The sequence below is a fragment of the Dendrobates tinctorius genome, unplaced genomic scaffold (genome assembly GCF_039654945.1).
Source record: "Dendrobates tinctorius isolate UK_male_01 unplaced genomic scaffold, ASM3965494v1 ptg000129l, whole genome shotgun sequence".
NCBI classification, from domain to species: domain Eukaryota; kingdom Metazoa; phylum Chordata; class Amphibia; order Anura; family Dendrobatidae; genus Dendrobates; species Dendrobates tinctorius.
This window is the reverse complement of record NW_027361797.1, coordinates 24,214,073-24,239,571: the sequence shown is the minus strand read 5'-3', so window position 1 is coordinate 24,239,571 and position 25,499 is coordinate 24,214,073. Positions and strand designations below refer to the sequence as shown.

Here is a 25,499-nt window from a genome sequence, read left to right as displayed (position 1 = left end):
AGGAAATGTGTCATATTTAACTTCAGGCGTTTTAGAGATCTACTCATCTTCAACTTGCTTAACTGTTCACAAGAACAGTAATTTTGACCAGGGGTGCACTAATTTTTACATGCCACTGTAGTGGTAAGAGATGCAAAATTGCTTTTTTCTGCAAGAAAAGGAGTGCAAATAACAGCACTCAGTCTTGGTGCTGGTTATGGCATACCACCCTTGTCCTGGTGTCTTGGCCTCTTAAGGGATAACTTGGTAATCACTGGGTGTCTGACTGCAGAGACACCCCTGCAATACTGATATAGGAGTGCTGCACGCGCCATCTGAATATAACAGAGGGCAAGCATGCAAACGCCCACTCCACTCATTAACTATTAGGCTATGGGCCCACGTAGCGCTTTAAAACGCACAATGAAAACCGGACTCCTTCCCAGAAATCGCGTGTTTTTTTCCGCGCGATTTCACCGCGATTTTCTCAAGCACTTTCCAAGCGATTTGACGCATCGCTTGGAAAGTGATTGACAGGTTGGTCACACTCGTCAAACAGTGTTTGACAATTGTCTTCAACTTTTTACTATTGAGGCTGCCTATGCAGCAACAATAGTAAAAAATAAAATGTTAAAAAAAAAAAAAAAAAAAAAAAAAAAAAAAATCGGTGTATATTTACCTTCCGACATCCCGCACTGCCATCCCGGGCCTCAGCGTTCCCAGCGATGCCTTGCGAGACCTGTGATGACGTAGTCTCGCGTTACTATAGCGATCTCGCGAGACCACATCATCACAGGACCTTGCCGCAAGGCATAACTGGGAACGCTGCGGCCCGGGAATGCAGCGCGGGACGTCAGAAGGTAAATATACCCTGATTTTTTATTTTTTATTTTTTTTACAGGGGTATGGTACCCAGGGCCTGGAGGACAGTCTCCTCTCCTCCACACTGTGGGTACCAACCGCACATGAGACGCTTAACTTCCCGCATGGTGGGCATAGCCACATGCGGGAAGTAAGCGATTCTCATGCATTCCTATGGGTGCGGAATCGCGGCAATTCTTTGCGATTCCGCACAAAAGAATGAGCATGCTGCGATTTTTTCCGCGATGCGATTCCACCGCGGAAAAAAGCGCAGCATTAGTACAGCATGCGCGGAATGCCATAGGAATGCATGGGGTGCGTCATGTACAAGATTTTTAAATGTTTTCGCGCCGAAAATCGCGGCAAAAACGCTTAAAAATCGCATTGTGGGCACACAGCCTTAAAGAGTTTCAATCTTGGAAAAGGTTTTTGTCAGGTTTCCGCTGACTGTGAGGCTATATGCCCACGCTAGCGTTTGTAAACACTCAGGAACTGCATCCCCTTTCCCAGAAAACACACGTCTTTTTCCGCACGATTCTTGCCAAAAAGCCGCCCGTTTTTTGACACGTGTTTTCTGTGAACATTGGGGGAATGCTAAAAACGCTCAGCTATGTGGAAATTAATGAGCATGCTGCGTTTTTAGCCGCTAAGCGATTCCTGAGCGGTTAAAAACGCATGCATTGGCACAAAAAGCCAAAAATGCATGCAAATTAATTGGAAGCATCTTTTAAGCGTTTCTGCAGCGTCTGATCCGGAACAAACTTTGCGGAAACGCTTACAAAAATGCAACGTGGGCACACAGCCTTAATTTATCTTAAAAAAAAAAAAAAAAAAAATCAATTATAAAGAAATCACAATTAAAAAAAGAATAAAACTTTTTGATTCATCATTACAGAAGTGGATAATCAGATTCATTGGAATAAAGCCGCATGTGTATAACAGTGGGTATTAATCAGACGGCAGCACAGTATGAGAAGTTTATTCTACGAGGCCAAGACACTCATAACAACCAAGATGGGCGAAAGTTCACACAACAACCAGCCACAATACTAATCACACATCATCGGGTGATCACGCCGTGGAGCTTTATGTGATTCATCACCGGAGGAAACAATTCTATTTCTTACATTTAGTTCAGTAAAAAAATTATTCATCGTGTTCTATAATGTGCACAAAGACCTTGAAGTTGCAATACCAGATACAATCATTGGACAAGATAAGCGATGACCGGTCGCCAGAGGCTTATTTATTTTTATTTTTTTAACCCAAACCTATGTAACATCTTTAAGGTATTCCTATTGCTTTAAAACAAATTACAATCACAGCTAAAGTTGCTGGAGATCTGCAGGTTAAACTTAGCATTTCTGGCAGCCATACATATTTGGGTCACTTTCCTGCTTCTTAAAATGTATATTAGAGTAGATTTAATAATCCAGTTAAATATGTAGAGTAAATTTAGACTAGATACTTGTGTCAACTTGCACTACATGGCTCACGTCTGGATCCATCTTTGCGCCAAATTTTTGCCATGTTGGTGCGTGTTAAATCCTCTCCCCTTCTATGTAACAGTTTCCCATTGACAAACCCTGTGCAAAAATGGTTTGAAATAAAAAAAAAAAACATTAAATGTTGCTCGCGGCATGTACTATTTGCACATTTTGATAAGTGACTGTGCCAGTGTCTATCGCCATGCTGTTTGGTGGGCAGTAGGCACCATGTGCTAGAATCTTAGCATGTAGCATGATCACACGGCACCTCAGCTTTGTGCCAACGCTTTGGCCTCAATTCATCAAAACTAGTCTAAAACACTTGAGTCAAATTTTTGTGCAACCTGAAGTTGCGCCAAAACGTAGCAACTTTTGGCATTTTAAGGCAGCACCACCAAAGTAACGCCTAAAGTCTGGACTGGAATAACCTTTCTGGAGAGGCACAGTAAGGCACACGCCACTGACATTAATTTGATAATTCATTCAGCGCATCTTATTCCTTCCATGCCCTTCATTAAGCGGCAATGATGTGTGGCTCTCTAATAAGCCGTGAAACGTGCGGCCGCAGGGACTCGAACATGTCACTCAAGCGCTCAAGGTACTTTGTGTATATCCGAGGCAAACTAGATTAACGAGCACTTGGGCTCATCACTAATAAAAATGTACAAACCTGAACTCATACTGTGTCAGCGTATTGCAAAAAAGTCTAGTCTGTGTTTTTATCATTGCTTATATTCCAGAGTCCAACACAGTAGGGATCACAATGATGACCTTGCCTAGAAGACGGCTGTAGGGGATGGACACTCAACACAATTTTGATCTATCCACCTTCAACTACTGAGTTGTCCTAATTCCTTCCTAATAGACTGGATGATTAAAATGAGTGGAGCCCTAAATTATGTGCTAAAGCCCCTGTACCCATCCAGTAACTGGAAGGGGCTCTCTTATGTCAACGCCTGCCTAAATTGTCCTACTAGGGTGTATGGACCTCAAAAGAAAACCAAAAGCTTGCATCTTGATTCATGCCAATGCTAAAATGTGTCCATAATTACTCCGAAATTGGAAAGTGGCCACAGAATCCTGTCTAGCATAACCTAAAAAAAATTACATTGCACCAGCTTCCTTATGGTATCAGTCATTCCCAGTAGCGAAGTCATTGTGACATTGGCCAAGTGACTGTATTATCCCCAGTGGATGGGTACAGACCTAACTAGCAATATACATAAATGGAGCCTATCAAGAAAGTCATTTGGTTCCAAAAGAACCAAATTCACTCCAACTTTAGACTAATTTTTTCCACTAAAAGGACAAATCCAGAACACCAAGTGGCATTCGCCAGCTCTTACTTTGCGCTACATACTAAGAAATGACAGTTCTAGGTAAAAACACTGTACATTATTCATCAGGACAATAATTTATGACAATAACAACAAACATACAAATGTAGGAATCGTCATGAAAATCTAAAATGCTCGTTTCATCATTATAAAAAATAAAATCTCTAAATGCTCTTCTGCCGCATCGTCACCTGGAGCCTCCTGGCACACGTCTTGTAAGGCATTTTCCCGATCACAGGCTCCATTTGGAGGTCTAACCGGAAGTGGCAGGGTCACTGCAGTGATAAAGCTAAATTCAACAAATCCAACACAGCATAGTGTATGCCCCTTTTTCCTTCTTGAAGGACATGAGTTTGTAGTGTGTAGAGTCATAGCCAAAGCCCAGGCTCACTATGTAAGAATTCATCAGTGGGTTAGACATGGTTAATGGAAAAAATAAAACATAACCCTTTAAATTGGGTAATCAGCAAATTAATACATTAAATCAGTTGGACGCTTAAAAAACTTTAGTTTATGTACACTGGATGGAGGATGTTCACATTCCAGGTGGGTGTAGTCCATAAAAGCAGGATGAAGCACATTCAAGTAACACGGGGTATGAAGATGGAGGATTGTAGGAAAGTACTGCGCGCATGCAGTGTCATCAGCTAGAGACGGGCTCCTACGGAGGAAATTCACCATCCGAACAGTACACGGGTCCATTATTTTCACAGTATTAGTTCTGCTTTTTTCACACATGTTGGCTGGGAGACTTAGCTATGTATCTCCGTGCCATTGGGGGTCAGCTTGGCTTTCTTCTCCACCCGAGGCCCTTTGGCAGAATACTGAACCAAGAGAAAAGGCTCTTTGGTCTCGCCTTCTCCAACAATGCTTTCCTCATCTTCAGACTGGCTGAGCTTTTGCAAACGAAGGTAACACCAGCAACCCAAAATTAAGGCACCGAGGGCTGCAATGGCGATGAGAATAACGATGACTGTAACCACGCCGGTGGTGGGATTATGGTCCATGATAGACATGGCTGGGGTTAGGTGGAGAAGTTCAAGTCTTCAGCCTTCAATCCAATGAGTTGGGAAACTGCAGAGAATAAAGAATATATTACTGATGGTGCAGAGATGGACGTGGTCACAATGAGGCTGTATCATCGATGTCATGGATATAGCATTAACAGTTATAAAGCCCAAAGCTCCAGAACTGATCACAGCAGCGTCAGACCAGTCCGGCATTCACACTCATAATCAGGGCTGTGGAGTCGGTAAGCCAAACCTCCAACTCCACCAAAATGGGCTCCGACTCCACAGCCCTGCCAATAATGGTCATCATGGACTATTGACATCAGAGATCAGGGAACATTAATGGCTGCTCTTTCTTTAACCACCTTCTTTGGAACATTACTGACACATATACTCACCTCAAAGTGGATAATAGGTCTCAAAATTCCCTTCATAAAATGCTGCCATTTAATACAAGTCCCTGTAAACCCATTACCATACCCAACAGTTGCACACATCATACCGCTGAAAAATAGTTTGCAAAGGTGCCATTCTGCATGGAAAAACATGCAAAGACGATTGTTTTGTGTCTCCGTCCCTGCGCTCAGACCCACCTTTATTGCTTGCAACTCCCTTTGGTTGACATCCCCTACATATGGTTTGGAGGGGTCATCAAATGCGAACAGGTGGCGATTGTGGACAGAGCGCTGTCTGAAGACATCCATCCAACCACTCGGCAGCAATATTCATGCAGTGCAGGACCTTTATGAAACCAGTTTTTACAGATGTGCCACGCTACTGTCGGGATGTAAGTGAGCTGCGTATAAATTAGTGGCAGCACTTTATAACCCCGTTGACAGGTCCCCTTTAAGTTGGTTCAAAGGACCGAAGTTCTGAATAAACTCATAGTTCACCTATAATATATTTAATTTTTTTTTTTTTAAATCTGTCTTATGACTTCTTGTTATATTAAATGATGGTAGTATGAGAACACACAATGGAGGCCAAACAGTTGCCCAGTTCCTAAGGTTTCCATACAACTTCAGGTACATCGTCCTTTTAAAACAAGACACATCCAGTAAACCTGCTGGTTGTCAGGCAATGGCATTCAGTTGACAGCTATTCCACCTGACCCCTAACTTCAGAGTAATGCACGCTCAATTTGGACAAGCACGCATGTGTTCTTAGAGGCAAGTAGGACACTGCCAGACATCTGACAACAGCTTATATGCTGTTATAAATAGAGCAGGTGTCTCAGACACGGGGCCCGCAGGAACGTGACCTCCCGTGACGATGTGTCCCGGTCCAGGGAGCCACAGATGCACATTCAATTGAAATGTATATCGGTGCAGAGAGCTCGTCTACCAAGAGCAGGCAGAGGCCAATCAGAGGCTGACCGCTGACAGCATGACGGGGCGGGCAGCGTATGATGCAAGTGCCAAGCACTGCCCCAGCTGTGGAGAAGAGGACGCTGTTTGCCGAGAGAGTGGAGGTCTGGAGAGAAGGATTTTCTTAAATGTGTATGTAAAGAACAGCATAAAGGGGACCATTACTGCAAGATGGGGACCAGGCTGGGGGGGGCCCACTGCTGCAAGATGGGGACCAGGCTGGGGGGGGCCCACTGCTGCAAGATGGGGCCCACTGCTGCAAGATGGGGACCAGGCTGGGGCATTACTACACGACTGAAACCAGGATGGGGGACATTGATGAAAGATGGGGAAAATTACTACAAGATGTTAATCAGTACTGTATGAGGAAAATTGGGGGACAAAAAAAAAAAGGAAAATAAATTCAAGTACGAAACAAAAAAAAATTGTCACTAAAAATGCTGTTTTATGGACAAACATAAATTGCATGTTTGTTATCGCCACAAGCTACAAATACATTTAAAAAATAAAATTAAACAGGCCAAAAATGTAATCTCATCCTGCAAGGAATATAGCCAGTCAAATTCTCATTTTTTATGTCCAGCCCATACACCCAGCTGAGTTTGAGACGCCTGGGATACAGTATGCTGAACTTAAACATTGCCAATCCTACTTCCAGGGGAGTCACTCAGGACGGCTCTATAAAAACATGAGGCAGCTGGTAAGGCCAACATTTTCAGGTTTTGGCCAACTTAGTTATGTGTATGGGGGATATCTGAGTCCTAAAGCGAAATCTACACAGTGAAATATACCCCAGAGCCATGAATCTGCGCAGCGAGGACATGCTCAGTAAAAGACCAGCCCCGACCAGAAAACCCATGAACTACAAGTACAAATTACAAAGCCTAAAAAAAAATCAATCACAATCACATCTGCAGCACGTGGGATTTTTCTCATCACTTTGTGCCTTCTGGCCCTTTTTCAAAAAATGCAATTGTTATAAAGACAAGACTAAGCAGCAGAGCCAGAGGTCAGTGTATTCACAGGCGTGAAAAAAAAGAAAAGTCATCAAGACAGTGTGTAGCACTGCATCCACTCCCAGCCATGAAGGGAAAGCTTTCAGTGCTGTTCCTTGGCAGACAGATCCAGATTTATAGCTATTGCTTCCTTGCCAGGTGCTGATGTTGTGGCTTAATGAAGTGACAAATGTCTGGTTTCTTGTCATTGCAGAACTCATGATAAAGCCAATGCTCTCCAGCTGTAGAGACCCCCAAAGTAACATGTGGACCCTCCAAAATCATCATCAACAGAAATGATGGTATGAGGGGCAAGAGCCACATACAGAGGCAAGTCTGAACATTAGGATGGACTGGGACTTGAGACTGGTGTGCTTTTAGCGCACCAAGGGATTTTTTATTCCGAGCACTATGTCACTGTATTGTGCACTATGTTGGGGTTAGTATAATTCCGTACTCTGTTTCTAGAGGGGTTACGGTAATAGACATGGCATCTACTGTAACATGCATTGTTTTTATATTATTCATTTTTATAGCGCCATTTATTCCATGGCGCTTTACATGTGAAAAAGGGGCATACATAGACAAGTATAATAAACGTGAGCAATCCAAGACACACACAAGTACAGAAGGAGAGAGGACCCTGCCCACGAGGGCTCACAGTCCACAGGGGATGGATAAGAAAGATAATATGGCAGTGAGCATGCTCCCATTGTAATTTACTGTTGTCGTGCCATTAGCAGGGCTGTGGAGTTGGTAAGCCAAAACTCCACAACTCCGACTCCACAGCCCTGACTATTAGTACTATTGCACTACTGTGTGAACGAGCTCCAGCGCAGTGGAAAGTCCGTCTTCCCTACATCAGACTTTAGGATCACTACAGTAAGTGGTGCAGCACATTTTCTCATTCTTTATGTACTGTAGAAATATTGTATCACAAAGGTCATGTCATTTTTTGGTGACCAATAAACCAAAAGTGTCACTCATCTCAAAATTAGAAAAATTTCACAACTATAGACAAACATGAAAGATAAAAATCCGTTGCCTCAAACCAATTGATACATAGGCAGGGAAAACCGCTTTACAAAAGGATACAATACTAGTTAAACAATATCTCAAAATGTGTGAATTTATGAAGTATCCATAATACTATGTCCATTCATGTATTTAATCACACTATAGAACACAGGACTATGCGATTTTTATTCCAAAGAATTGATTAGCACCAAGACTAGATAGCTAAATATAATCCTATACCAAAATTTGAAGGATAAATAAACCTGAAATAAGGAAAAAGGCCATTAAGTGCCAAGTGCGAAGATTCCAAACCTACATTTGTATAAAATATACCATAATTTGCTCAAAGATTCACATTGCAGAGGCCAGATCCTTCAGATATTTAACACCACCAGGGTTCATATAACTTTGTAGAGAAATCCATCAAACACTAATCAGATAACACGCAGACACAGCTGCTACTACGCTACCATAGCCCCTCGTTTCTAAGAAACTGTATAGTGCTTACCTGTATTGGGTATTGTGCTTACAGTAGAAATATTGCATAGCAGGGCTGTGGAGTTGGCGCTGTGAAGTTATAGTCTGTTTCCATCTTTGTAGAGTCGGAGTCCGTATAAAATGGAAAGTCCAACTCCTAAAGTATGTAACACATTGGGTACAGCAATACAATGCAGGGTGTGCTGTAAATGATTCCATAAGAGTTTGGGAAAGTTATAAAATGTCCGTTCTGTTCCTGGTCTGAGGATCTCGGCTTTTAGTGGAGATGAATCAGTGCTGCACTTTATGTACAGGCTCAGTAGTGACCGGTGCTGTGGGGTCAGGGTCATGGAGATGAATCTGTGCTGCACTTTATGTACATGCTCAGTAGTGATCGGGGCTGTGGGGTCGGAGTCATGGAGATGAATCTGTGCTGCACTTTATGTACATGATCAGTAGTGATCGGGGCTGTGGGGTCGTAGTGGAAATGAATCTGTGCTACACTTTATGTACATGCTCAGTAGTGATCGGGGCTGTGGGGTCGGAGTCATGGAGATGAATCTGTGCTGCACTTTATGTACATGCTCAGTAGTGATCGGGGCTGTGGGGTCGTAGTGGAAATGAATCTGTGCTACACTTTATGTACATGCTCAGTAGTGACCGATGCTGGGGAGATCTAGATGAGATGAATCTGTGCTGCACTTTATGTACATGCTCAGTAGTGACCGATGCTGGGGAGATCTAGATGAGATGAATCTGTGCTGCACTTTATGTACATGCTCAGTAGTGACCAATGCTGGGGAGTCGTAGTGGAGATGAATCTGTGCTGCACTTTATGTACATGCTCAGTAGTGACCGATGCTGGGGAGTCGTAGTGGAGATGAATCTGTGCTGCACTTTATGTACATGCTCAGTAGTGACCGATGCTGGGGAGTCGTAGTGGAGATGAATCTGTGCTGCACTTTATGCACATGCTCAGTAGTGCCCGGTGCTGTGGAGTAGGTAGCTTAGATGAATCTGTGCTGTACTTTATGTACATGCTCAGTAGTGACCAGTGCTGGGGAGTCGTAGTGGAGATGAATCTGTGCTGCACTTTATGTACATGCTCAGTAGTGACCGATGCTGGGGAGTCGTAGTGGAGATGAATCTGTGCTGCACTTTATGTACATGCTCAGTAGTGACCGATGCTGGGGAGTCGTAGTGGAGATGAATCTGTGCTGCACTTTATGCACATGCTCAGTAGTGCCCGGTGCTGTGGAGTGGGTAGCTTAGATGAATCTGTGCTGTACTTTATGTACATCCTCAGTAGTGACCGATGCTGGGGAGTCGTAGTGGAGATGAATCTGTGCTGCACTTTATGTACATGCCCAGTAGTGACCGATGCTGGGGAGATGTAGATGAGATGAATCTGTGCTGCACTTTATGTACATGCCCAGTAGTGACCAGTGCTGGGGAGTCGTAGTGGAGATGAATCTGTGCTGCACTTTATGTACATGCCCAGTAGTGACCAGTGCTGGGGAGTCGTAGTGGAGATGAATCTGTGCTGCACTTTATGTACATGCCCAGTAGTGACCGATGCTGGGGAGATGTAGATGAGATGAATCTGTGCTGCACTTTATGTACATGCCCAGTAGTGACCGATGCTGGGGAGTCGTAGTGGAGATGAATCTGTGCTGCACTTTATGTACATCCTTAGTAGTGACCGATGCTGGGGAGTCATAGTGGAGATGAATCTGTGCTGCACTTTATGTACATTCTCAGTAGTGACCGATGCTGGGGAGATGTAGAGGAGATGAATCTGTGCTGCACTTTATGCACATGCTCAGTAGTGACCGATGCTGTGGAGTGGGTAGCTTAGATGAATCTGTGCTGTACTTTATGTACATGCTCAGTAGTGACCAGTGCTGGGGAGTCGTAGTGGAGATGAATCTGTGCTGCACTTTATGTACATCCTTAGTAGTGACCGATGCTGGGGAGTCATAGTGGAGATGAATCTGTGCTGCACTTTATGTACATGCTCAGTAGTGACCGATGCAGGGGAGTCGTAGTGGAGATAAATCTGTGCTGCACTTTATGCACATGCTCAGTAGTGACCGATGCTGTGGAGTGGGTAGCTTAGATGAATCTGTGCTGTACTTTATGTACATGCTCAGTAGTGACCAGTGCTGGGGAGTCGTAGTGGAGATGAATCTGTGCTGCACTTTATGTATATGCTCAGCAGTGACTGATGCTGGGGGGTCGTAGTGGAGATGAATCTGTGCAGTACTTTATGCACATGCTCAGTGACCGATGCTGTGAAGTCGGGGAAGTTGAGCAGTCGGAGGCTAGGCTTACTGCATCCACAGCCCTGTTGCATGGATATAAAAAAGATTGTATGATTTTCAAATATAGGCGTTACACAAGCCGGAATGGGAAGGCCTAGAGAGGTGGATGTAGCAAATACCTATTAAAAGCTACATTTCAAAGGCTTATTTCTAACATGTGATTCTTGGATAAAACAGATTATGTCTTGTTTTGACTCCATACATATATACGGTACATTCCTGTAAGGATGAGGGCATTACGTGCAGCCATGATCAAGATCCTCACTGCATGAATAAAAAAAAAAAAAAACCTCGCAGCTCCTTAGAATCCTGGAAGTAATAAATTATATACATGTAAACCACGGCTTTAGATTACCCCAGAATCAATATTCTACACCTCTTATTTTTACTCTTAACTGCAGAAAATAATCAATACATCCAGTAGTGAGCGGTAATTGACCCTAAGCTTCAGAAAGCATGTAGCAAATATTAGTATTTCCATACCATACATACAGGTTAGATTTTGTGCCATCTCTAAGGGCTCATTCAGACGTCCAATATCCTCAGACAAGTGCTTTTCACAGATGGCACCCATACCTGTGATAGTCTATGGGGCCATTTACATATCTGTGATTTTCTGTGGACTGAAGGTCAGATCAAAATCAATGCAAGTCTAAGGGTCTAGGGAAAAAAAAAATGAAAAAAAAAAAAAAAAATAGACTGCACTAGGATGACTTCTGAGTGCGGTCCGATTTTCATGGACCATCAGAAAGGAGAAGCGGGATCTTTTTTTTTTTTCTCCACGTACGAGGAAAACTGATGACACAAACCAAATTCTGATCTAAGTCCAAAACAATCAGTTTTTTGCGGTTGTCTAGATGAGGCCTTAGTTCTTTTACCTTCAGCCAAATCTGATCCTGGTAGTGCCAACCTTTAAATTGGGAGTTATATGTGAAGAAACCATTCAAGTCCATGGACCATGCAACATATTGTAGCTCAGAATCATTCAATACAACACAAAAGACATAACCCAAAACCAAGAGTAGTGCTGTTTCTACAGATGGGGTGGGGGCAACTCATCTAATATTTGTTTATACCATTTAGAACACTGGTGTCTTCTTATCGCTCAGCTATTAGAGCTTGGGTTCGACTTCTTTGCACCACATACAGTTACACTTTTAAGAACATTGTTCGTTAACAAGTATATGCAATATAGTTAAGATGTCCAGTATTCCTCCCAGTCCTAAAGCCTGGGTACATCATCACAAACCACACCTCGAGGCTTCAGTTGAACGAAGCTACAAAGCCTCTACCTTCATCTACTCCATATGATGCCAAGTGTGGCTTAGGATGACGTACCCAGCCTGCAGGACATCACACCACGAGGAGCGGAGGCTTAAGATGACGTACCCAACCTGCAGGACATCACACCCCGAGGAGCGGAGGCTTAAGATGACGTACCCAACCTGCAGGACATCACACCACGAGGAGCGGAGGCTTAAGATGACGTACCCAACCTGCAGGACATCACACCACGAGGAGAGGAGGCTTAGGATGATGTACCCAGCCTGCAGGAAATCACACCATGAGGAGCGGAGGCTTAGGATGACGTACCCAGCCTGCAGGACATCACACCACGAGGAGCGGAGGCTTAAGATGACGTACCCAACCTGCAGGACATCACACCACGAGGAGCGGAGGCTTAGGATGATGTACCCAGCCTGCAGGACATCACACCATGAGGAGCGGAGGCTTAGGATGACGTACCCAGCCTGCAGGACATCACACCACGAGGAGAGGAGGCTTAGGATGACGTACCCACCCCTGCAGGACATCACACCATGAGGAGCGGAGGCTTAAGATGACATACCCAGCCTGCAGGACATCACACCACGAGGAGCGGAGGCTTAGGATGACGTACCCAACCCTGCAGGACATCACACCATGAGGAGCGGAGGCTTAGGATGACGTACCCAACCCTGCAGGACATCACACCATGAGGAGCGGAGGCTTAGGATGACGTACCCAGCCTGCAGGACATCACACCACGAGGAGAGGTGGCTTAGGATGACGTACCCACCCCTGCAGGACATCACACCATGAGGAGCAGAGGCTTAAGATGACGTACCCAGCCTGCAGGACATCACACCACGAGGAGAGGCGGCTTAAGATGACGTACCCAGCCTGCAGGACATCACACCACGAGGAGAGGCGGCTTAGGATGACGTACCCACCCCTGCAGGACATCACACCATGAGGAGCAGAGGCTTAAGATGACGTACCCAGCCTGCAGGACATCACACCATGAGGAGCAGAGGCTTAAGATGACATACCCAGCCTGCAGGACATCACACCACGAGGAGCGGAGGCTTAGGATGACGTACCCACCCCTGCAGGACATCACACCATGAGGAGTGGAGGCTTAGGATGACATACCCAGCCTGCAGGACATCACACCATGAGGAGCGGAGGCTAGCCAGACAGATAACGGAGGGCAGATCCTCATGTGACTTCTTACGGCAGTAAAAAAAGAAGAAAAGTTATTTTTCTTATTTATTCCGAATCTCTTTGGAGAGAAGTGGTCATCATTGCGAACCCATAGATTTGGTGTGGTTTGGGTGCCGGAATCCTTTCAGGAGGTTCCAATTAACAAAATGAGCTGAATTTTAGGAAGTTCAAGGAATAACTGACTTAAAAGAAAATTCCAATGAAAGCGGAGCCACCATGTAGGATTTTGTCTTGTTCTCAGGAAGTGCAAGTCTAAATCCTCCTTTATTACTGTAGTTTATAGGATATTTTATCTGTCAGAATACAGCATGTGATCCGGGTTATTACTTCAGTGTAACATACACAGAGGGGGCTGTCTACGCTGCGTGGCTCATATCCAAAACGCCAATGTTTAGTCAGTGTAAAATTCCATTGTAAGCTGGATGACCGGACCCTCGGCTGCTCAGTCACTTCCCTCTCCAGTGACAAACGCATCTGTCTTCTCAATGCTGAAGCAGTGCTGACAATTCCTCATAAATCCTGGGAATGCTAGAAATGTGCTCAGATGGATAAAACATGACTGCCTGCCACATATCTGCTACAAGCCTTACTAATGAAAAGAAAGGAGTGAAAACTATAGGCTCAGAGCTTCTCCCAGTGCATTGTTTAAATAGGAACTGCACTTTCATTTTTAGATTTTCTTTGTTTAATAAATCAATAGAACAAGTGGAGAGAAGACACTTTGTAATATATTTTGAGAAAAATGCCTCTTTCTCCACTTATCAGTCACTTCTCTATCGTTCACTCTCAAACAGGTGGTCTACAATTCTGTCTTCAGTGAAGGAACAAACTACAACTACTCCTATAAAACTATGGAGATACAAAGGGGAGAAACTGGGGTAAACCAAAGCAGAAAGGCACATGGAAGCAGAAATACTGCCAACCATACAGGATGCAAGTCATAATGGCCAGAAATCTTCTCATTCCTAATGTATCCCAAATTCTGAAAGGTCACAGTGGCATGTAAAAGTTTGGGCACCCCTGGTCAAAATAACTGCTGTGAACAGTTAAGCACGTTGAAGCAAGTTGAATTATCTTTAAAAGGCCTAAAAGTTAAAGATGACATTTCCTTTGTATTTTAGGCAAAAAAAACAAAACATTTTCAACTTTTATATTTTAAAAATTACAAAAAGGAAAATGGGTTAATGCAAAAGTTTGGGTACCCTGCATGGTTAGCACCTAGTAGCATCCCCTTTTGCAAGTATCAACGCTTGTAAACACTTTGTAGCCAAGAGTCTTTCAATTCTTGTTTGAGGGATTTTCATCCATTCTTCCTTGGAAAATCCAGCTCTGTGAGAGTCCTGGGTCATCTTGCATGCTCTGCTATTTTGAGGTCTTGCCACAGATTTTCAATGATATTCAGATCAGGGGACTGTGAGGGACATTGTAAAACCTTCAGCTTGTGCTTTGTGTGATGTCTATTGTGGATTTAGACGTGTGTTTAGGATAATTATCCATTTGTAGTAGCCATCGTCTTTTCAATGTCAGCTTTTTACAGATGATGTTATGTTTGCATCAAGGATTTGTTGAAAGTTCATTGAATCCATTCTTCCCTCTACCTGTGAATTGTTCTGTGTTCCATTGACTGCAACACAACCCCAAAGCATGATTGATCCACTACATACTTAACGGTTGGAGAGATGCCCTTTTTTTCCCCACACATACCTTTCATCATTGACAATGATGAAGAATTCATCTGGTCAAAGGTTCTATTTTAACCTCATCAGTGCAAAGGACTTTTTTTTTTAATAAAGCTGGGAAGTTTGCATTACCTGGCTTAACTTCAGATCATTTCATCTTGAACTTTCTTAGGCTGGTTTCACATGAGCTTTTTTTGCGCAGCGCGTCCATGCGTACCTATGTTTAACATGGTGTGCGCATGGTCTTGCATTTGCACGTGTTCGTATGCGTTTTTGTGCGCATGCGTTTTTTCAAGGTATGCGCCTAGGTGCGCCATACGCAACCTGCTGCATTTAAACATGCGACAAAATAACGCATTACAGTCAATGGGAACGCTGGCATGCACATCGACATATGTTCGTCTGCGTCTTCGTGCGCATGCATTTCTGGCGTAAAAATGTGTAGACACTGGTTTTAACCCCTAGAGAACGAATGCGCATAAAAAACACAAACAAATGCAAAAACGCATGATGCGTTTTTTGAATCTATTTCTATTGCGCACGATGCGATGTGCAAAAAAACGCTAATGTGAAATTAGCCTTAACTGTTCACAATAGCAATAATTTTGACCAGGGGTGCCCAAACTTTTACATGTCACAGTACATAAATGTGAAGTTACACTATGACATTAGAATAGGCCCCAATTTACTAGTGTAGTTTAGGCCTCTATTGTCTGCACACCATTTATTTAAAAGGGATTGCTGACCTATACTTAGGATAGTTAATTAATATTAAATCAGTGGGGATCCTACACCTGTCGAACGTATGAAATATATATCTCATAGGAATCAGAAATAGTGCGAACATATAAATCCCTTAAAACAAATTATTTATTTAATACATTAAAAAACACCTATCCCAGTGAAAAAATGGTCAATGCCAAAATTAACCAGACCTAGGCTGGGATGCTACATAGCCCTACTATAAGGCTCACTGATACCTTCCTAGCCGTGAAGGTTGGCACCCTAAAAACGAGAGTTGGCGCCCCCACTCAACGTGGACTATCCCTCACTCCCCTACCAGTCCCTATTCAGAAAGGAGGGAAAACAATAATCTGATAGTGCAGAAATGAAACTTCAGAATGCCCTAAGCTCGAGCAAAACCTCAAACAATTGATATTGTCCCAATAGAACCCCACATAGGGGTACATTAACCGATAAATTGCTTGTCATGTGTAGGTATGCCCATCTGATATTATAGCAATGAACATTAGAGTTGCCTCAGGCTAAAGTAGGACCCCAGGATACTATAAACGATAAAAAATCTAATACCTCCACATCATGATCATATGTGACAAACTGATATGTCCAATGGACAGATAATACAAACTAACCCCTCTCAAGGGTATACTCTGAATCATAATATAATAAACAAAGTCACTTATCATGTGTAGGTCAACCCCGACGCGTTTCCCCACCTGTAGCGGTTCATCAGGAGGAATCAATAAACGTCATATCCATATATGATACCCAGATGATGCATGCAACAAACTTGCACCTCTCCAGTCTGTCCTAAGGGCCCCGTCACACATAGCGACTAACCAGCGATCCCAACAACGATATGAACGTGTCAGGATCGCTGGTGTGTCGCTACATGATCGATGGTGAGCTGCCAAACAGGCAGATCTCAGCAGCGACGATGAGCGCGCTCGTCACTGTGTACCCTTAGTTACCAGTGTGCTGATGCAGGGAGCTGGTAACCAAGGTACACATCGGGTTTCTAAGGGGCGCGCGGCACTTAGAAACCCGATGTGTACCTTGGTTACCCGCTCCTGCTCGCTGGTCTTCCACCTGTCACATGCAGCGATGCTTGCTGGCCAGCGGGAGACCATCAACCCCAAAAATGTCCAGAGGTTTCCCCAGCGATCAGCGATACCCGGCAGGGGGGCCGGTAGATGATCGCTGTCACACACAGCGATCTCGCTGGTGAGATCGCTGTGGCGTCACAAAACTTGTAACCCCTTCTAATGCACAGCACCATGGAACGAATGGTGTATATAAATAAATAATTTCCATCAAGTGCTTCTCTTCCCTCACTATGTGGCAGTTTCTCCTTGTTTTTCCACTGTTTTACATAGTAATTATACATTACCTTTCTGTTGTGTTTTTTCTATGTGCCCCTTTTTCTTGTCATATACCCACCTCACCATCCTCATTCTTGATTAATAAAGGTTACTATTTAATACTAATTATCCACGTCTTGACTTTTTTCGGTGCTTTCTCTGTTGGGTCTCTGGTTATTTTCTGGTATGTCTTTGTGTCACACTCCGGTAAATGCATGCAAACTCAATACTTACCTATTCGTATAATATATTTTTATTTCATTTACTCATACATCTTATATAAGTGTGTGCGCATTTCATATTACCTTGTGCCTTGATCCTTCTCATTTAATTACCTGCGGACTGTCCTAGAAAGCCAAATCTACCAAACAAATCTAAAGCTGCTATGGATCGTTTAGAGCGAGGATTCCGGCCACTCACACTCCCATATTACAGTCAGCATTTTGCACCAGTATTTGCAAGCTAATGCCAGAAAAATAGAGAAGAGGTGCAAATCTCTCCAGTCATGCCTTCTCGTTTATGTTTTACTCTTGATTTTTACTGATGAACCATAGTAAGTACATATAAAAATGTGGAGGGGGTCCTACGCTAGGAAGCACATACTTGTACGAGTTAATGGATCAAACCCTGACGGATCAGGAAAGCCTTTTCCACAGCTTGGGTTATATGTTGCAACAAATGACCAAGGGGGATTTCAGGTATTGTTAAAGAAAACCTAACACTATTACGAACATATGGCTGTTTTAGTAAATACTTGTTCTCCCTCTAAATAATTCAGGTGCATATTTTCGTGTTACATTTCCTCATATCAAAGTACAGTATCCCTATAAATTAGACTTAAGTTTCCAGTCCTCCTCTCCTCAATTGATTACACCTTGTTAATTTTTTCATAAACCGGTAGGTGAAAAAACAGAGGGAGAACAGAGTTGTAAACTTGATTCATAGTTGTTATAACACGGGGAACAGAATTATTTATTCCAATAGATAAGTCAGGAGGGCAGACAGATCCTTTATAGCCCCTATATAACGATAATGTGTCTTATTACTCCGGTTTTAGAAGAGATATTGTCTCACCAGGGACTATCACCTATGAGAACTAGAGCATTAGAAACTTCAGGTGATACAAGTTGATTTCCTCTTTGTAACAAGTCTCTGCTTGTTGTGCGTCAGGTTCGGCCTCTTCTCATGTGTCACCTCCTGGGACCATCACCTGCCGCATGTACACCGTAAACAAGACTTCGGAACCTAATGCTCCTTAACCTAGCAGCACATGCTTACAAGAAACTGAAACATCTACCAAGGTTCCTAAATCAGGGGCGCCATTCACTGAGCAAGGATGTGCACACAGAGCAAGCCGCTTCTCATAAAGCTGTGCTCACTATGAGGTCCCCCAGCACAGGGTGTATGAACTCAAACCAAGAACCTGTGGACATGCAGTGGCTCCAGATTTTACAATACAAACTTTATATTTTACACCCAATGTAGCCAGTGTATTTACTCTGAAAATCCATGTCAGAATCACTATCATTCTAAGTATATTCTCTTTGCCCAGCCAACCTGACAGCTGCAGCATGTACTGTGCAAGGTGAGATCTCAGCAGCAGGAGGGACACTGAGCTATTGCCGTTCAATGAGTCAAAGGGGGTTTCTGGTTTCAGGTGCAGTTCAGAGCAAAAAAAAAAAAAAAAAACTGCTTTACTTTCTCCCTCACCAGGAGTCCTGTGCTGCGTCTCTGCCACTGCCCCGGTTTGAAGTTAAATCTACAGCATTCCAGTCAATCACTGATTTTGGCAGCTCATGCTGTCTACATTGGCTGAGCCACTGTGAACAGTGACTGTCTGCAGCGGTGATGTAAGCCATCAACAAGATGTCACTGCTGCGGCGAAAACACAAACAAGAGCAGCAATGGAGTGCCAGTGCTAGAACCGGGGAGGGCAAGTACTCATGTTACTTTACATTTTGTTGGGGTACACTTTTAGAAAAGTGGAAACCTCTTTGAAATATCGGTACAATATGCTTATTTAAATTAGACTTCTGGTATAATAAAAAAAGTAAAATATTTAAGTCATTATTTTTGCAAATCTTCCTCATAAGTCTGAAAATCAGAACCAGTCTCATTTAGCCACTAACTGGATATTTCCGTCACGGGTTCAAGCTAAAATGTGATCGGTACAACTTTTCCAGAATTCAGAATTTGTTCTCAAACTTCATGAGTAAGTATTAATCAGAGTAAGAAGAGTAAGAAGAACTGCTCTGCCTTTATAGGAGCACATCAAACAATGCGAACAATAAGATTACAACATTTTCACTCCACCAGCGACCACTCAGTCCCATATTCTTCTGCTTCCTAATTCCGCAGTAATATACTGTATTTTTCGGATTATTAGACGCACTTTTTTCCCCAAAATTTTTTTGGTGAAATGGGGGTGCGTCTTATAATGCGGATATACCTTATCGGCCGGAGTGGAGCAGGGTCCCGGGGTTGCTGCTGGAGGAGGAAAGAGTGGCGCATTGCTGCAAGCCGGGATGAGGTGGTGTTCCGATGTGTGCCGCTGCGATTGAAACTGGCTGCGTTGCTCTCTGGTGGGGGGGGGCTCCGCTGGCATTTTGTGAAAGACCGGAGCCCTCTGCATATCCATTTCTGTGATGCGGTGGCCTCCGGGAAAACTGCAGCCGGGGGGTGGGGGGGTGGGCGCATGCTTGGATTGTGAATTAGGCAATGAGATCTTGGCACCCGAAATCTCAATCTGAGCATGCGCCACCCATTTTCCCGGAGGCCACAGCACCGCTGTAATGGATATGCGGGGGGGGGGGGGGGGCGGCACTCCAAGTCTTTACAAAGTGTTGGCGGAGCCCCTCGCACTACAGCAGCACACATCGGAACACCCCCTCATCCCAGCCTGCAGCAACGCGCCACTCTTACCTCCTCCAGCAGAGACCCTGGGAGCCCGCTTCACCGCAGCCACCACCCCCGGTAAGCAATAAGACACCTGGATTATAAGGGGCATCATCATTTTATGAAAAAAGTTTTTTTTTTCCTATTTTTCTCCTCAAAATTTGGGGTGCGTCTTATAGTCCGCAAAATAGGGGACATCAGGTTATATGATACCGTAATACACATGGGATGAGTTCATTTAAGGTGCGTAGTCCGAGGAAGCAGATTATGGAGAGTAGAACTGCAGTACCTTAACCCTTAAAGGGAATCTGTCACCTGATTCCTGCTGCCAAATCTCCGATTCCTCAATTTCCCTGACTCCAACTCCACAGCCCCGGTCACTACTGAGCATGTACATAAAGTGCAGCACAGATTCATCACAACTAAAAGCAGAGATCCTCCGATCAGGAACAGAACAGACATTTATAGGACATTTCATCACTTTCCCAAATTCTGATGAAAACATTTACAGCACAGGCTGCATTGTACTGCTGTACCCAATTTATTATATATTTTAGGAGTCAGTCCATTTTATATAGACTCCAAAGCCCTGATAGATGAGACTAACTTGTGGCTGCTCCCCAAACAGCTTCTCAACGAACCGCTCTAGTTGATGGACAGACCTCCGACACATATGAGTACACGGGCAGTGAGGAGAGGCGTCGCTGGACTAGTCTCCTCTCTGTCTATGGTCCTCGGCTGAATGTTTAAACTAGGCTTTCTCCAAAAGCTTTTTGGAGAGAAACATACCTGACTGCAATCAAAAAAACATTGAGCAAGTTTGCAAATATTCTGCATTGCTTATGTACACATGGGTAGTTACAGTTTGTACCAGGTTTTGGTCTATTAGAATAGGGCACAATTAATCAAACGCTAGGAGTCCGACCACTAGGACCCCACAATGGCCTACACCTCACCGCTCTTTAGCTTTGCTGGCTCACATTTTGTAGACTGGGGTTTCTTTTCCAATGTAAGTCTATGAAAACGAATACAAGGTTCCACAGACTTATAACGAGAAGGCGACTTCCGCTGCACACAAACCCCTCTGTGATGTCGGATTTCAGGTCAAGTGATCTAGGAGAGGACAGGAATGGTGCTGGAAGGTAATGTAACACACTTACACTACATTACATAGATATAAAAGAGTTTGCGCTAGTAATTTGCTTCCTGGAACGTTCAGTCCTTACACTGGGCGCAGTGCACTGATCACGGACGAAAAGCGGAGTCTTCTTGCACCTTATTATAGAAGCTCCACTCAGCACTTCCAATGTGTGACAACCTGGCAACATGTGCTCTGCACGGAGATTAACTCTGTGTAAACCCGGTGCAATGCATCTACAATTTTACTGAACTTTGTTATGTAGACGTAAAGAGGACCTACAGTCATGGCCAAAAGTATTGACACCCCTGCAATTCTGTCAGATAATATTCAGTTTCTTCCTGAAAATGATTGCAAACACAAATTCTTTGGTATTATCTTCATTTAATTTGTCTTAAATGAAAAAACACAAAAGAGAATGAAGCAAAAAGCAAAACATTGATCATTTCACACAAAACTCCAAAAATGGGCCGGACAAAAGTATTGGCACCCTCAGCCTAATACCTGGATGCACAACCTTTAGCCAAAATAACTGCGACCAACCGCTTCCGGTAACCATCAATGAGTTTCTTACAATGCTCTGCTGGAATTTTAGACCATTCTTCTTTGGCAAACTACTCCAGGTCCTTGATATTTGAAGGGTGCCTTCTCCAAACTGCCATTTTTAGATCTCTCCACAGGTGTTCTATGGGATTCAGGTCTGGACTCATTGCTGGCCACCTTAGAAGTCTCCAGTGCTTTCTCTCAAACCATTTTCTAGTGCTTTTTGAAGTGTGTTTTGGGTTATTGTCCTGCCGGAAGACCCATGACCTCTGAGGTAGACCCAGCTTTCTCACACTGGGCCCTAAATTATGCTGCAAAATTTGTTGGTAGTCTTCTGACTTCATAAAGCCATGCACACGGTCAAGCAGTCCAGTGCCAGAGGCAGCAAAGCAACCCCAAAACATCAGGGAACCTCCGCCATGTTTGACTGTAGGGACCGTGTACTTTTCTTTGAATGCCTCTTTTTTCTCCTGTAAACTCTATGTTGATGCTTTTGCCCTAAAAGCTCTACTTTTGTCTCATCTGACCAAAGAACATTCTTCCAAAATGTTTTAGGCTTTTTCAGGTAAGTTTTGGCAAACTCCAGCCTGGCTTTTTTATGTCTTGGGGTAAGAAGTGGAGTCTTCCTGGGTCTCCTACCATACAGTCCCTTTTCATTCAGATGCCGACGGATAGTACGGGTTGACACCGTTGTACCCTCGGACTGCAGGGCAGCTTGAACTTGTTTGGATGTTAGTGGAGGTTCTTTACCAACATCCGCACAATCTTGCGTTGAAATCTCTTGTCAATTTTTCTTTTCTGTCCACATCTAGGGAGGTTAGCCACAGTGCCATGGGCTTTAAACTTCTTGATGACACTGCGCACGGTAGACACAGGAACATTCAGGTCTTTGGAGATGGACTTGTAGCCTTGAGATTGCTCATGCTTCCTCACAATTTGGTTTCTCAAGTCCTCAGACAGTTCTTTGGTCTTCTTTCTTTTCTCCATGCTCAATGTGGTACACACAAGGACACAGGACAGAGGTTGAGTCAACTTTAATCCATGTCAACTGGCTGCAAGTGTGATTTAGTTATTGCCAACACCTGTTAGGTGCCACAGGTAAGTTACAGGTGCTGTTAATTACACAAATTAGAGAAGCATCACATGATTTTTCGCACAGTGCCAATACTTTTGTCCACCCTCTTTTTTTATGTTTGGTGTGGAATTATATCCAATTTGGCTTTAGGACAATTCTTGTTGTGTTTTTTCATTTAAGACAAATTAAATGAAGATAATAATACCAAAGAATTTGTGTTTGCAATCATTTTCAGGAAGAAACTGAGTATTATCTGACAGAATTGCAGGGGTGTCAATACTTTTGGCCATGACTGTATCACCACATTTTCGTGTTGAAACATTGAACTGGACACCATGTAATAGTTGTTGCAGAGCGGAATAAAACTTTTTTTGTTCTTTAATTTCACTTCTTTATTACGGAGATATTAGCAATTAAAATATTTAGAACCTAATGAGTTAAAAAAAAAAGTTAAGTGCAAGTGGGTGTTAGCTATTATTTCCTGGGGGGTGTGCACTTCTTCCCCTTTTATGATCCTGACCAACCAAAAGCAGGAAGCAACAATCAAAGGGAAAAAGAACACGCCCCCGCCATTTCAGGTAAGCAAGTCATTAGACAGAGCGCAATACATGACTGGAGGCAAAGGGAGGTTCCAGCAGGTATAGTGCAGGCAGAATACTGATCCAAAAGAGTGGATTGCAAAAAAGAGGATTGACAGCTGCTGGTCCTATTAAAGATTTTATGAGGGAAGAGGACAGTTACTGAATGACAACTATACACTGATCCGCCCTGATTCAATATTACAGATTTATTTAGAGATCATGTATTTCTGTTATGTCTTCTCTCTTTTAATGGTAAATACATTTCTGTTTAATTAAAACCTAAGTGACAACAGATTTGAGCTCTATTTCGCTTCCACATATATTAAGTTACTGACCCTTCTGTCAAACTAGGAGTGCGGTTGCTAGGAGCCAAATTTTGCCTTTTCATACTATGATGGTAACGGCAGCGACATTTTTAAGTAAAATGGCAGATCTGGACAAAAATCCTGTACTAGAAGCAGATGGAGGTTAGCAGCACAGCTCAGCCTTACACATCCTCACATCGCCAATTGTAACTGGATCCCGAGGAAACCCCAGATCGCACATTCCTGCTATCGCCCCCCCTGAAGAAAGAGGAACAATCTGGAAGCCTAAAATCCAACAGACAAGGAATCTACAAGGACCTGAAACGCATTATACGTCCCTGCAACAGATCACACATCCCGCTGACAGCTGCAGCCGCCTCAGAGCCCGTGTGTCTGCATGTAACGGATTAATCGTGCCATGAAACGCTGCACGACACAAAGGGAAGGGGTGCTGGAGTGTGCCGCTCAGTCCACAGCAGCCGCGCCTGGGAAATACCGAGAGAAATGCCAGAGAGGAGAGAAATCCGCTAATCCCAGCCGCAAAATAACAAAATATTCCAAATCAGATCATTCAGACCCCCGGGAACAGGGAGATGTGCAGTCCTCACGCACCCCCTGCCACCGTCACGCACCCCATGCCAGTCACGCTCCCCCATGCCACCGTCACGCGCCCCGTCAGTCACGCGCCCCGTCAGTCACGCGCCCCCCCTGCCACCGTCACGCGCCCCCCCTGCCACCGTCACGCGCCCCCCCTGCCACCGTCACGCACCCCCCCTGCCACCGTCACGCACCCCCCCTGCCACCGTCACGCGCCCTCTGTCAGTGTCACGCACCCCCTGCCACCGTCACGCACCCCCTGCCACCGTCACGCACCCCCTGCCACCGTCACGCACCCCCTGCCACCGTCACGCACCCCCCTGCCACCGTCACGCACCCCCTGCCACCTTCACGCACCCCCTGCCACCGTCACGCACCCCCCTGCCACCGTCACGCACCCCCTGCCACCGTCACGCACCCCCCCTGCCACCGTCACGCGCCCTCTGTCAGTGTCACGCACCCCCTGCCACCGTCACGCACACCCTGCCAACGTCACGCTCCCTCTGTCAGTGTCACGCACCCCCTGCCACCGTCACGCACACCCTGCCACCGTCACGCACACCCTTGCCGCAGAACAGAGGGCTCAGTGCCCCCCAATAATGACCTCACACCCCACCTTCCATGCACCATCATGGCACTTGTGTGACGCCACTCTCCTGTCAGGAGCCAGGCACTGCATGCTGCCAGGGACGCCACTAACTTACGGTAAGCTGGCAGCATTGCCTCCCTGCCCTCCTGCAGGCAGGCTGCTCTGTATGGTGCCAGCCTATGTATATACCCACATACACGGTATATGCGGGCTCTCACCGTCTCCCGGGCTGCAGCGGAAACAGCACGGCCGTCCTTCAGCGCTCCCGGCGGGCACAGTTTGAGCTGCAGAGCCGCATATTCCGCACACTCACCACAGCCCTGCCCCGCGCTGCTCTAATTACCAGAACGATACCCCCCTACTTATAAACTACGCTTACGTCAGACGAAACAATCGACCAATCACAGACGTCAAGCATAGCGACAGCTGCAAGGAGAGGGGAGCAACGTAGCAACGGGGAGCGAGATGAGATCACGTGACGGAGAGCACGTGACCTGCCGTGCAGCCTGAGAAAAGAATTCAATTTAATTCGCGATATAGAGAGATAAACAGCAGAGATAACGTCTGCGACATATAGGGAGCCTGTGACATACAGGGTCTCTGCAACATAGGGTCTGTGAGGCATACAGGGTCTGTGTGACATATAGGGTCAGG

At 44.6% G+C, this 25,499-nt stretch overlaps 1 protein-coding gene across 4 annotated transcripts; it reads right to left on the bottom strand.

Annotated features, from left to right (window-relative positions):
* Positions 1-1,803: 1,803 nt before the first annotated feature.
* Positions 1,804-25,248, bottom strand: SNN (stannin). 4 transcript variants are annotated; one of them, XM_073542865.1, is made up of 2 exons: positions 25,225-25,248; positions 1,804-4,738 (listed from the first exon to the last, which is right to left on the bottom strand). In XM_073542865.1, the coding sequence occupies exon 2, from the start codon at positions 4,678-4,680 to the stop codon at positions 4,417-4,419; it is 264 nt and encodes an 87-aa protein (XP_073398966.1). In that variant the 5' UTR covers positions 4,681-4,738; positions 25,225-25,248; the 3' UTR covers positions 1,804-4,416. The 4 variants fall into 4 exon arrangements, with proteins under 4 accessions (XP_073398966.1, XP_073398964.1, XP_073398965.1 ...); XM_073542863.1 differs by lacking the exon at positions 25,225-25,248 and adding an exon at positions 25,064-25,218; XM_073542864.1 differs by lacking the exon at positions 25,225-25,248 and adding an exon at positions 24,961-25,201.
* Between the last annotated feature and the right edge of the window lie 251 nt (positions 25,249-25,499).